This window comes from Balaenoptera physalus (genome assembly GCF_965194825.1).
Source record: "Balaenoptera physalus genome assembly, chromosome: 7".
In the NCBI taxonomy this organism is placed as follows: Eukaryota; Metazoa; Chordata; class Mammalia; order Artiodactyla; family Balaenopteridae; genus Balaenoptera; species Balaenoptera physalus.
The window spans coordinates 79,929,534-79,942,928 of record NC_138886.1 but is presented as its reverse complement, the minus strand read 5'-3'; the positions used below and the strand labels follow the sequence as shown (position 1 = coordinate 79,942,928).

Below are 13,395 nucleotides of genomic sequence, written 5' to 3'. Positions count from 1 at the left end.
ATTGGCCCTTTACAGTAAAAGTTTGCTGATCTCTGACATGAAGAATGAATGTCTGTGAATGTGTGTACGTGTTAGAGAAAAGTAAAAGAAATGGAGGAGAGATCCTAGTGTAGTGGAACAAGGCAGTTGTTCTGATCCCCGCCCTGACCCCTGATCAGCAGCCCCTGTGGACCCTCTGGATCCGATGCAGCTATTCTTGAAGGTACGCATCTCCACCTTCGCACTAGTACACTAAGGGCTCCATCCCTCTGGTCCCCACCTGTCTCTTCAGGTCCAGATCCACAGTCCCAATGTATCCTGGGCACCTGCATCAGGAACACCTCGGGCACCAAAAACACAGCAGGTCAAACCCTAATGTGTGACCTTCTTTCCTACATTTCTTCCTCATCTCTGTCTGTCCATTTCTCATCTAATGACCTCCTCTTCTCCCACTTAGTACCTACAGCTATCAGAGTATTAATTCAGAGACAGCTTCCTCTCTAGTTTCTCTGTCAGTCTAGTCAACCTATCTTTTGTACTGTCACCAGAATCAGTTTTCCAAAATACAGATCATCACAACCCATCTTGAATCTGTCAATGGATCCCATTTTCTAAATAAAGTACAAATCCCTTGCCTTAAAAAACAAGGTCCTTCAGTCTAAACTCAGACTTCCTTTAAGAGCCCTCTCCCATCCTCCAGTCCAAACTTTCAGTTTCAGCTGCACTGTGGCCCTCATACTCTCTCAAACCCCACTTTCCTCATGCCTTTGCATGCTCTGTTCTCTCTGTGTAGAATGCCTTTCCAGCTCTTCACTCTTTGGTAAACATGCCTGGAGACCCAGATTAAGTGACACTCCTGGAAGAGCCCCCCTGACTCTCCAAGTTAGTGCTTTGGTTCCTACACTTACTAACTGCATTCAAGCTGTGCATTCTCTAATCTCTCTACTATTCTAGACTAACCTGCTTCTTGAATAAATACTGGCACACAATAGGTCTGTTAAATGGATTTAATTTTACAAAAAAAAGGGAAGGCATCTTGGAACATTATTCTTAATCATGTATGGCCCTGCCCCATCTCTTCTGCTGAGCTCTGAGCACATGTGGACTCCCAGTCATTATGCCTTGTCCTCTTGTCTCCAGAAGGATTTCAGAGTTTCTCACAACAGAAGCAAGGTTGAGGACCATTTACCCCAGAGAATGCTGGGACCGTCAGTTCGATATACATGACATAGTCACAGGACAAGCAGAAGCCAGAAATGCTTAGGCTGCTTTAAGATATGTTAAATTCTAGGTAAAAAAAAGTTAAAATTTAAAAAAAATTAAAAATAAAATAAAAAAAACAACCCTATTTACTCACTAAAACAAAAAATCTTTCATGCTAACCTTGGCTCTTTAACTTAGTTCTAGTTATTCGAATGAATAAACAGACCTAGAATTCAGATTTTTCCACCACTCAGAACTTTCCTAGATTTACCCAATCTGGTGAGCTTTCAATAAGATCTCTGAATGTGAATGGCCTCACACACTAAAGAGGAAATTTCTCCTTATTTACATAAGTTGAAATCAGATTTGGATGTAGTTCAAAGTTTCTGAGTATTACATTTAATGGTACTCCAGAAATTCACAGACAGTATTTATAGAGAAGATAGTTTTGACACTCATGAAATCTGGTCAGAAATTGCTATGATATTCTTCTTGGGATTTTAAAAAAGGTTATTTCTGAGATAACTTTGTAAAACATTACAATAATGCATTCGTTAGATCCTCGATTCCTAAAGATGGTGTGAAGCCAATTACTATTATTCACAGCAGGGAAAAAGCTTAGAAATACTTAACTGAGAAAATTCACCATCCCACCACTCCTTACTTCATTCTGGAAATAGCTGGAAATAAGCCCACAGCACACAGTTCCACAAAAGCTGAGACATCACACTTAATTCCTTACAAAAACGAGGAAAGAGACTGGGAGGTCAAATTGCAAAACCAAACTCAAGAAATAAAAACAAAACACTAGCAATGAAAATACTTCTCGGGCTTCTCTGGTGGTGCAGTGGTTAAGAATTCACCTGCCCATGCAGGGGATACGGGTTCGAGCCCTGGTCTGGGAAGAGCCCACATGCCACGGAGCAACTAAGCCCATGCACCACAACTACTGAGCTTGCACTCTAGAGCCCACGAGTCACAACTACTGAGCCCGTGTGCCACAACTACTGAAGTCTGCGCGCCTAGAGCCTGTGCTCCGCAACGAGAAGCCACCGCAATGAGAAGCCCGCACACCACAACGAGGAGTAGCCCCCGCTCACCGCAAGTAGAGAAAGCTGTGCACAGCAACGAAGACCCAATACAGCCAAAAATAAATAAATAAATTTATAAAAAAAAGAAAATACTTCTCATAGAAGTGTTTCTCTTTAATTTAAAAAAAAAGTGCTTGCTAGATTTGGATATCATTTTGGATCAAAGTTCACCCCTAGACTTTGCTATTTTCATCACAATGTTTTCAGTATTACAATATAAATGAAAAAGGTCCATAAAAAATTGAAACCAGAGTTGATGGATGTCAAGGTTTAAGGAGGAAACCAAGTCACAATGAAGTTGGTGCTGACTCAGATTCTTTACCTGCTTAATTGTCAGGAGCTCTTTTGAGTTTTGAGTCAAATAACTTTAGACATTAAAACAATTACAATTCTGTCTCCACCAGTACTTTCACCTTCCAGGCCAGGGAAATGAAGATAAATCTATCAACACCAATGAGACTTCAAGAAAAAGTTGCCCATGATTTTGTGAGGCTACTTTTAATAATTTCTGAAGTGGGACTTTAGGAAACATACTTACTCTCCAATAGCATAATAGTTTGTGTATTTTTCACTCTTCCCTTTGAAATCAAAACATTAAATTGAGCTCATGTGATTTAAGGGAAAAAAAAAAAGACATGTTGCCCAAGGATGGGTTTAGAGTCCAAAGAAAAGGCAAGAGCTAGCAAGTATCCAGTCTGTTTGTTCCAAGAACCATCAATTCAGGGGACAAAGCAGTTTTCTCTCTATTCCTGAATTTCCCTGGTTTGGATATTGGCAATACTAATTTGAGAATGACCTGTTTCTACATTTCTCTTGAGGCTGTATGGAACCCACTTAAATCCCCAAGGAAGCAAATAAACGTTTTTGCTTTTTTTTTCCTTTGAGTGGTTGGTTTCATATTCTTAAATGACTTTCTATTATAAAAACAATAGCTTTTTATTGTAAAAATAAAGAACAGTTACAATCGTTTAGCAGCTTGGCACTTCTCTTTCCAATTTTTTAATCTTTGCCTAGAGTTTCATCGAGCTGAGATCACTCTATACATGCAATTTTTATCTAGCTCATTGAGCCAAGACATGAGCATGTTCCAAATGTTATTAAGGATTAAAATATAACCGTAAAGGTTACTTAATAATTCACTTTAAGGATGTACCATAATTTAATAAATCACTCTCCTTTGTTGGACACCTAGAATGCTTTTAAGTTTTCACTATTATAAATAATACTTTAATAAGCACTATTTAGTCATTAAGCTTTTGCTGAATTTCAGATATCTATAAAGTGTATGTTTAGAAGTGGAAATTCCAGGACAAAGGATATGGCACATTGCTTTCATCATTTCTGATTTGTAGTGCTATCGGCAGTGTATAAAAGTGTCTCCCTCCTGACACATTTATAATTAATAACATTTATTTTCTAAACTACGTTGATTAGAGAAAATGGTATCTCAAGGATTTAATTTACCTTTTTATTACTTGTAAAGTTGAAAAGGCTTTATATACTGTTTACCATTTGTATTTCCTTTTATTGTGAAATGTCTACTTTCCTTTGCCCATCTATTTCCTGGGTTTTACTATTTTTTAATAGATTATACCTATTCTTTATATATTAGGGATATTAACCCTTTATTGAAAATATTTTTCAAGTTATCTCCTGGTAACTTTGAAGTCATTAAATCTATAGATTTTTTTTTTCCTTTGTTTCATTCATTGCTTCTAAATTTAGAAAGGTCTTTCTCATCAAGACATTTGACACTATATAATTAAATTTTCTTCAAAATCTTTGATGATTTAATTTTTAAAATATTAATGCTTTAAATCATATGAACTGTTCTCTCTACCAAATAATTAATTTTCCCAGCATTGTATGCAGAACAGTTATTTCTTTCTAACTAATGTTCTATCTAAAGTTGGAAATAATTTTATTTAGTTATACTTCTAGGTTAAGATATCAGCCTTCTAGTAGTACCTGGCTGCCCTCCTTGTATCCAGATCCTCGTTGTATAATCTTGCAGTTACTGGAGTGTACTCCTTCACCCCTGACTTTGGGCTCAACTGTGCAACTTGCTTTGATTCATGTGATTGTGAATAGAAGTGATCCTATGTCAGTCCTCATCTAGGCCTCAAGAGATGCTGTAGGTTCCCGCTTGGCTTCTTGAGCCTCTGTGATCACCACATAGCTGCTTTCTCTTTTAGCCTGGGCCCCCAAAGAAGCACACATAGAATGGAGCTGTCCCAGCTGCCCTACCGATGTGCAGTGTGCAGTGCAAGCAGTCAACCCAGCCAAGGCTGGGTGAGGCACAGCTGCCCAACTGCACTCTGCTGAGATCAGCTGAGCTCCCACCCAACTTGTAGACGTGTAAGAAATAAATTCTTATTGTCTTCTGCTACTGAGATTTTATTGGTAGGATTGGTAGGTTGTTGGTAGGATTTTAGCGGGAAGAGAGAAGTGGATATCCTGAACAATAGAAGGAAAAAAGGAAAAGAAAGGGATAGACTTTATGGACACCCACGTGGAGAGGCAGAGATGGCCAGATATGAAATAGTTACTTGGAATCAAAAAGGAATAAGACTCCAGTGGCTGGAAAAAAAAAAAAGCCAAACTCTTTTAAAGTCAAACACATACTTGTATTGACAAGCTCTCATGGCAGAATTTGTATGTGTTTTTCACCCAGACTTCAAGCTTAAACACAGGCTGTTCCCACCCAAGAAGTAAATAGAAAAAGAAAAAAAAGATTTAATCCCCCCTGCCCCCACCCTGAAAAAAAAAAAACTTCAGGGGAAAATATTTATTAAGTTTGAGTTTTCCTGAATATACTTTTTAAAGATTTTTCTTCTTTTTTTAAATTTTTAAAATTTTTTAATAGATCTTTATTGGAGTATAATTGCTTCACAATACTGTGTTAGTTTCTGTTGTACAACAAAGCAAATCAGCCATATGCATACACACATCCCCATGTCCCCTCCCTCTTGAGCCTCCCTCCCATCCTCCCTATCCCACCCCTCTAGGTGGTCACAAAGCACCGGGGCGGATCTCCCTGTGCTATGCTGCTGCTTCCCACCAGCCAACTATTTTACATTCCGTAGTAAATACATGTCGACGCTACTCTCACTTCGCCCCAGCTTCGCCCTCCCACCCCATGTCTTCAAGTCCATTCTCTATGTCTACCTCTTTATTCCTGCCCTGCAACTAGGTTCATCAGTACCATTTTTTTTTTCTTTTTAGATTCCATATATATGTGTTAGCATACGGTATTTGTTTTTCTCTTTCTGACTTACTTCACTCTGTATGACAGATTCTAGGTCCATCCACCTCACTGCAGATAACTCAATTTCGTTTCTTTTTATGGCTGAGTAATATTCCATTGTATATATGTGCCACTCTTTAGCCATTCATCTGTCAATGGACATTTAGGTTGGTTCCATGTCCTGGCTATTGTAAATAGAGCTGCAGTGAACATTGTGGTACATGACTCTTTGAAATATGGTTTTCTCAGGGTACATGCCCAGTAGTGGGATTGCTGGGTCATATGATAGTTCTATTTTTAGTTTTTTAAGGAAACTCTATACTGTTTTCCATAGTGGTTGTATCAATTTACATTCCCACCAACAGTGCAGGAGGGTCCCCTTTTACACACAAAAAAAGACTCACACTCTGAGATTTTGCACAAAGCAGAAAACCCAAGTATTCATCCTAGTGTCTCACCTTCTGTTGAAATCAACCTGGATGGAATGATCAATGACAAGGTCAGCGGGACAGATAGGGTTTATTTTCTCTGGATTTCCTCCTAACTTTTTCACAGCATCACGCATGGCAGCAAAGTCAACCACAGCTGGCACACCCCTAAGAAAAGGGAGATTAAGCAGAAAACAAATCTGTTAAACAAGTGCCATGGGATTTTTCAGCTTTTGCCTCTGCTGATAATATTGGCAATGGGGCTGTCTCATCAGTGGTGCTAACAATGGATGTGTTAGAAAAGTGAAAGTGTCTAAACACATTCCCTTCAGCAGAAATCACATCAGTAATAAGCGCCACGACTGAGTGGTACCTCTATATGCAATTTTATCCCTGCATTGAAGTTCACAGCCAATATGGTCTAAACAGAGAAACTGTGGGAAAGCTGGCAATTAAAAACTCTGGAACTTTTTCTGCCATCACTGTTCCCTGTTCACATGGTGGGCTGACAAAGACCTGGACAAGATATACGGATCACGCCCTTCAACTTCAGACCAAATTTAAAGGAATGGATATAATTCAGAAAAGTAGGCTGTGAATCAAATTTATACTAAGTGAATGCTTCCTTTTTATTAGAGAATAAAATTTGGGTGATTTTCCTCTAAAAAAAATGAAATTTGCTCTCCAGAAGGAATAAAATAACATCATTTCAAAATGAAACGGTAATGTCTCAAAATGAAGCTGTGATGGGGAGCAATTCCTGGGAATAGCAGGATGTGAGCAGAGGCTTAACAGCAACACAACAGGCCTTGTGAACTACGTATCTCCCCTCAGGCGAAACATATCAACATTCCAAGGACAGCTGTTTGAAACCTGGCTCCTTGGGTGATAGGACACAGGGGCAAAAAGATTCCGAGATAGCTCCACTCCATGCTGTTTCTTTCAGCTTTTGCTAGTACACTTAGGACTAGGATATTGAAGACCAAGGACAAAGACCTTTGCCACTGGAAAAGGTGGAGTGAGTATGCATCCTGATTTGCCTGAGATTATCTCTTCCCGTCTGGGATGACTGCCCCCTTTTGCTTCCAACCGTCTCTGAATGTTGAGTGAAAAATTATACAGTCACTGTGTTTTTTATTTTTGCTTTTAAGAAGCTTTCTTTAAAGGCTGACAAGGGATGCAGAGAAAGAGTGAAGTGACATGAGGCTCACGTGAAGTCCTGCAGGACGACGCGGGCAGGCTTAAATGGCACTTCTATGTTCTTATGCTGCATGACATTCCAATTTAGGATATTTTCAACATCATTTTTCTTCACCAAAAATTGATCACAGTTCCGAATGGCTGCCTCCAGGAGAACTCTGATAGAAAATGGTAGTCGTCCTAGGAGTAAAAGAGAAAGTATAACAAAACAAAACCCATGAGACATCTTATTATAAGAGCTCTGTAAAGCCGAACTCCATACAAACTTGATACAAGGCATCACACTATTCTTGCAGCAGGGGAAGAGAGTAAATTTAAACTGATCTCAACAGTTTAAAATACAAGACTATTGAATGGATTTAGGAGACATTCAGTACTAGAAAATACCAACAGCCTAGGCAAAAAGAAAATATTACAGTTAAATCTTTCATAATAAATGGTTGCCTAGCCTTGGAATCCAGTAACAGAATTTCCCTTAAGTCATCACGAAAGACATCAGTCTAGATAATTTACTGTATTACTGTTAGCAAGTAACACACACATACACACAGTAGTATTTCTTATGAAACCTAGTGTTTAAGAAATGAGAAAATAACCCCTTTACAATTATTATAATAAGACTAAAGAATAGTCAGATACATCTTTCAAAGAAAATAAACCCCTAAACACCACATAGTATGGTCATTGGTAACTGTGTTTTCTAGAATAAAACAATGGTAATTCATAAGAAAAGTTATTTTGTTTATAAAAGAAATGGTCCATCCGGATACATGAGAATTATTTACCAGTATTATCCAGAAAAGGCAAGACTACAAAGGTAGAGAAGCACAGGAGTTGGAATAAAAAAGGCTTGTGTTTTCATCCTCTTCTGCTACCTACATAGTTGTTATTTAATCATATCATTTACTCTCTCTGGGCCTCAGCTTCCTCAGGACTTCTTATGTTTTTAAACATAACATGGTAGGGTTGTTATTCAGATTAAACAATATATATGTACAAACACTCTCTATACTAAATGTTATGTACATGTTACATATATATAATCATTATTATCTACTTGAAAACGAGCAATGTAAGAAAGGCGTGTATTTGTGTGGTTAACCCAAGACCATTCAGCCATCTCTGCTACTCCCTCTTCCAACTCTCCTAAAGGCTAATTTATTAAGTAGCTAACTTATTATGAAAATGATATTCCAATTACTATCAGAGCACTTACATCATAGAGCCATGTACCTACCATATCTTGAATCCTCCAATTTATTCAAATTGAAGAATTTCTTTCCTGGTTGTGCAGGATCCAAAGGCTCAGCGAGGTGTGCAAATGGGTTGCTCATGATTCCTGATGGCCACGTGTCCCTGAAAAGGACAGAGAACATTTAATTTCTACTCTCAAGGCTGGACCTTATTTATTCAATGAGTGTTTGCCCTCTTTAACAATTTTGATACACATTCACTTCAAGAAATCACTTATTATCTTCTCAGAGTAGGGGAAAGGTGGGACAAAAATGAATAAAAAAATGATATCCTTAGCAAAGAAAGTGGGTTCTGTGAAGCTATTTGTGAAAGCTAGGATTCACCTCTCAAGAGTACATACAATTCCAAACTTCTTTTGCCTTTTCTGTATACAACTTTCCAAATTTCTTGCACTGATAAGTCATGAGGAAAAAGGGAAATGAAGGATGTGTTGCATGGTAAATCTCGAATATATGAACAGACCTCTGAGCTGGACTCATGTTTTGCTTGATAGGAGGTTAAGAGGTCCGGAGCAGGTAACATAGTGCAACTGTATAAAACTTGAGCTCTGGAAGAGCGGACTTGAAAGCAGCTGTCTTCTGTTGTAACTGTCTCTGCAGCGTTTTAAATAAACCTGTTAGTTGGAAGTCTTCCCCACTCACTTTTGAGCTGGTAGCAAGAGTGAGTTCACATCAGGTAATCTTTAAGATACACTGTGGTGGCATAAAGGCGCAAACTCCCGAGATATGTTTGGAGAGGACCCTCTACCCCAGCTCTGGGCAGAATTTCTCCTTATCTTTTTATAAATTATAAGTGGTGAACAAGAAGGGACACTGTTCCTGGCCTCCACCACACAGATAAACAGCGATTTCAAATAACTATATAACTTAGAGCAAAACACTCCGGGGTGGGAGTCGGAAGACTTGCTTTCTAGTCCTACCCCTTGGGTAAAAATCCTTTAATCGATCCATTCTCCAACAGTCTTAATTTTAAGATAATAATAGTAACATTCCCCTATCTAATCCAAGGTTTTTATGAATAAATATTCATAAAACCTATTTTTGGGATGACTGATATGGAATGATCAACATATTACTATGAAATAAAAACAAGTACAATATCTTATTCAACTTATGATTGGGTAACACCCTGATAAACCCGTTGTAAACTGAAAATATCGTAAGTTGAAATGTATTTAATATACTAAGCTACTGAACATCACAGCTTAGCCTAGCCTACCTCAAATATTCTCAGAACACTTACGTTAGCTTACAGTTGGGCAAAATCATCTAACAAAGAGCCTCTTGTATAACGAGGTGCTGAATATCTCATGTAATTTATTGACTACTGTGCTGAAAATAAAAAACAGGGTGGTTGTCTGGGTACAGAATGGTTGTAAGGGTATCGGTTGTTCATCCTCCTGATCGTGTGGCTGACTGGGACTCATCACAAGAGAGTATGGTACCGCATACCACCAGCCCGGGAACAGATCAAAATTCAAAATTCAAAGTGTGTTTCTACTGAATGCCTATCACTTTTGCACCAAAGTGGTCAAAAAATTGTAAGTCAAACCATTGTAAGTCGAGGACCGTTTGTACAGAAAACAACTGTTTGTGGGGATAAAAAGTGACAAGTGGGCCTTGTCTCCATAGACAGGCCCATGTCTTCGTTCAGACACAAAAGAGACTGGTTCCTTTAAGAGGGGCAGAGGCCTAGAAGTCAGGATTGGGAGAAAGACTCAGCTTCATTGTACATCCTTTGGTATTATTTGCATTTTTAACTGTACAAATATAACTGTTTGAAAACTAGTTAAAAACTTAAAAGAGATAGACGATGAGCACGCCCACCGTGTCTAAAGTCCAGTGCCAGGCAGTTCGGGGGAGAGGCAGCTGAGTGAGAAGCAACCCCTGCCTTCCTGGAGTTGCGAGTGCAGAGACAATGGGATGAGCCGGGCACGGACTGGCAACAGGCGTGAGAGAATGAGAAGGAAGGGTGCGGTGGTCTGCCGAGCGCCTTTTTACTAGGAATTGCCTCTTTCCCCTAGTCCCACGTGGTTTTTGCAGGAGCTGCCATTTGGTGGGGGAGAGGGAAGGCCAACTGACTTCTCTAGGAATTCCGGAACTGAAATTAAAGAAAGCCTAGCACGGGATGCTGGGGCGTGCCCTAGATCATCTGCAGTAGAATTACCTGGGGCTCTTGTTAAAAATAGGCTCCCGAGTCCCGCCGCTGAGCTACTGAATCGGAAGGGGCTGCGGGAGGCGGCAGGAATTCGACAGTCTCCCAGGTGTCTCTAGCACGTGTCCAGTTTGAGAATCATTGCTGGACACCGTGGAGGGCCAGGTGAGGAAGGTACACTGGATTCAGAAAGCAGGGAGGTACCGTGGAAAGTATATGTTTGAGAGGGGGAGTGAATCGCAACCAAAATACCACACGGTTCAGGAAGGGGGCCTGAACAAGTGAAGCAGGCAGCGCAGGGGCCTGGCAGCCAGGGCAACGTTTGCCCGGCTAAGCGAGTGGCAGCCACTTGGCTCCAGCCGCAGGCTGCATGCAGGAATATGCCAGCCCAGTGTGGACAGAGCCAAGTTTTCAAGCGAGGCTGGCAATCTGGATTTCTACACGAACATTCTTGATTTATAAATGTTGGTAACTAGATTTTTCTAAACTGCTGAGTGGGCCTGCAGCACAATGGCCAAACCAAACACGCCTGAGGGCACTACCTGACCTGTGTTCTAACTTAGCCTGGCAGATGTTTTGGAGGAATGGGAGGTAACCACAGAGAGAAAACTCAGGCAGGAAACTCTGGAAGTGGTGGGAACCCCTCGCTGAACTGGGTATGGTGGGCTGTTCATATCTTTCAAAAGCCTGAAGTCACTGAATCATCCCTAAAGGGGCTCAGTTTGCCAAAATTCTGTGGTTAAACCAGTTGCCAAATTGTACCCATATTTGCCATGGTGCAATGAGGACACAGGACACAACGTGTCAGTTTGCTTCCCCGTAGCTTATAAATGCCCTGGCAGAACTTTGGAAGCCTTACACGATTCCTGCTGTTCCTACCACCCTACAAAGCCAGCTGGTATTTCAGGATGGATATAGTGACCAGTATGGCTCTTGTAGAAAATGTGTCGTATAACGCACTCTCCATCTGCCTCCTTTTTTCATTAGAGACTAGATAATTGTGTAGTTTCACTATATAAATGAAGGAAATTTTACTTGCAGAAGTTAGGAGAGAGAAGAGCCAATGACTAATTACTAAGTGTCAGCACGTGCCAAGTGCTTCATACCATCTTCTATAACTCTGGCAACATCTCTGTAAATTCCAGCCTATCATTACTCCCATTTTACAGCTGAGAAAAGTGCAGCTCAGAGAGATGGAAAAACTCGCCTCGGGGCATACATCCAGTAAGAGGCAGAGCTAGGTTTTGAACTCTGGCTTTTTCCACCAGCCCCTTGGGGCTGCCTCTCCAGGTGTGGCAACTCCTGGTTTGAAGATGGTGCTGGCTGGAGGTCACCAACCAACCCCCAGAGCTGAAAAAAGCCAGGAGACGCATGGGCCTGAGAAATCCTCCTACAAGAGGCAGTTTTGAATACTAGAGTTGCCTTTCCTTCTTTCTAGGGGTCACCCAGCACAATGGCCTGAGCCAGGCATTGATTGTCACATGTCCCTTGCCACTCTGAGCCACAGGTCAGTGGAAAGCAACAGCAGCTGTGTTTTTGCAACCCCAAACTGGTTTTGCTTGGAAGTTGGGAAATGGACCTTCCCCCCCCCCCAGCACCACCACCCCCTTATAAGCCTGGAGGGTTCTGGAAATCAGAGCCACTCCACAGTTTCACTCATTCTATCACTCTTGTTTCAAATGACCTTATAGGAGTTCCCAGTGCTTTAGTAATCCCAAGAGGGAGCCAAAACAACCACATGCCAAGGAGGGTGTGAGGGGAAAGAGCTCTGGTTTGGAAACAATCCAGATTCCAAGTAGAATCTAGGCATCGTGACTGTACCCAGGTCTGCCTTACCCTGGCCAGAATCCTAGCCCATCCCCAAACCTTGAGTATTACCCCAAATTACCCCAAGATCTGTGATTTTGCTAGAAACGCCACCAACTGGTCAGGGAATCCTGTCTACTTCCACAACCACAGAAAGCACAGACCCCACTGTTTCAATTCCTTTCTTATCTGCATTGTTCCTGCCTTTTTTTCTGTTTTGTCTAATCCCCATTCAATACTAATAAAAGAGAGGAATGAGCAAACAGAGAGGATCTGTGGGGAGAGGGTGGAGTGTCACCCTAGGTTTTTTCTCTTTTGGAAGAGGGAAGAATTAGTAGGCATGGAAATATGTTCGGGTTGCTGCCTCTTGTGTTCCACAGAATAAGGTGGTACTGCATGGAGGCAAAGGAAAAAAGAGAAAGAGAAAGAGAAAAAAGAAAAGGAAAGAAGGGGAAACGATATCTTTTAAGCAGCGAGTTTACAGCTCATTCAGAACTTGCCCTTCCTGAACACTTGTGTTGAGAAGGCTAGGACTGCTGATATCTGCCTGGCCTCTGAATCAAGTGGGACCCATGGACAGTTCTCAAAGAAAAGGAATCCAAAAAGAGACACTTGCACCATCTCTGAAACCCTTCACTACATCTGTTCACATTCGGAAAGAAAAGATAATTATTTGGTAGAGAAACGGTGTCTCTCAAAGCTAACCCATCCTGAAATACCAGCTGGGTGACTTGGCATGATCCTTACAGATACATTTTGTGCATCAAAGAGTAAGGGTGGGGAAGGGAGTGCTGGACACCAGATTTTTAAAGTAAATTACTAAAAATACTAAATAGTAGGCACAGGCAGGCAGATCTGAGACGCTTAACACATGAACTACGCTCCCAGTAAAAAAAGTTGAGGGAGTTCAGTGCTGGGGATCCTCTCCAGCCACAGACAGTGTTGCTGCCAACTGACCTTTGGCCTCAATTTAGGACACTGGCATGTGACTTGGAGAGGCACCTTCACTTGTACATGTGTGGCTTGGCATTGA

General features: G+C 40.9%; 1 protein-coding gene across 2 annotated transcripts in view; it reads right to left on the bottom strand.

The window, feature by feature from the left end:
- The window catches only part of ACO1 (aconitase 1), a 59,922-nt gene that overhangs the window by 30,777 nt on the left and 15,750 nt on the right, over nt 1-13,395 (bottom strand). The window contains exons 1-4 of one of the 2 annotated variants that reach the window (XM_082467560.1): nt 10,229-10,298; nt 8,386-8,504; nt 7,160-7,328; nt 5,979-6,116 (exon numbers count right to left, since the gene is read on the bottom strand). In XM_082467560.1, the coding sequence (XP_082323686.1) occupies nt 5,979-6,116; nt 7,160-7,328; nt 8,386-8,482 (404 nt within the window). In that variant the 5' untranslated portion in view covers nt 8,483-8,504; nt 10,229-10,298. Of the gene's footprint in view, nt 1-5,978; nt 6,117-7,159; nt 7,329-8,385; nt 8,505-10,228; nt 10,299-13,395 lie in introns of those variants that run through there. The other variant, XM_082467559.1, reaches the window with a different exon arrangement.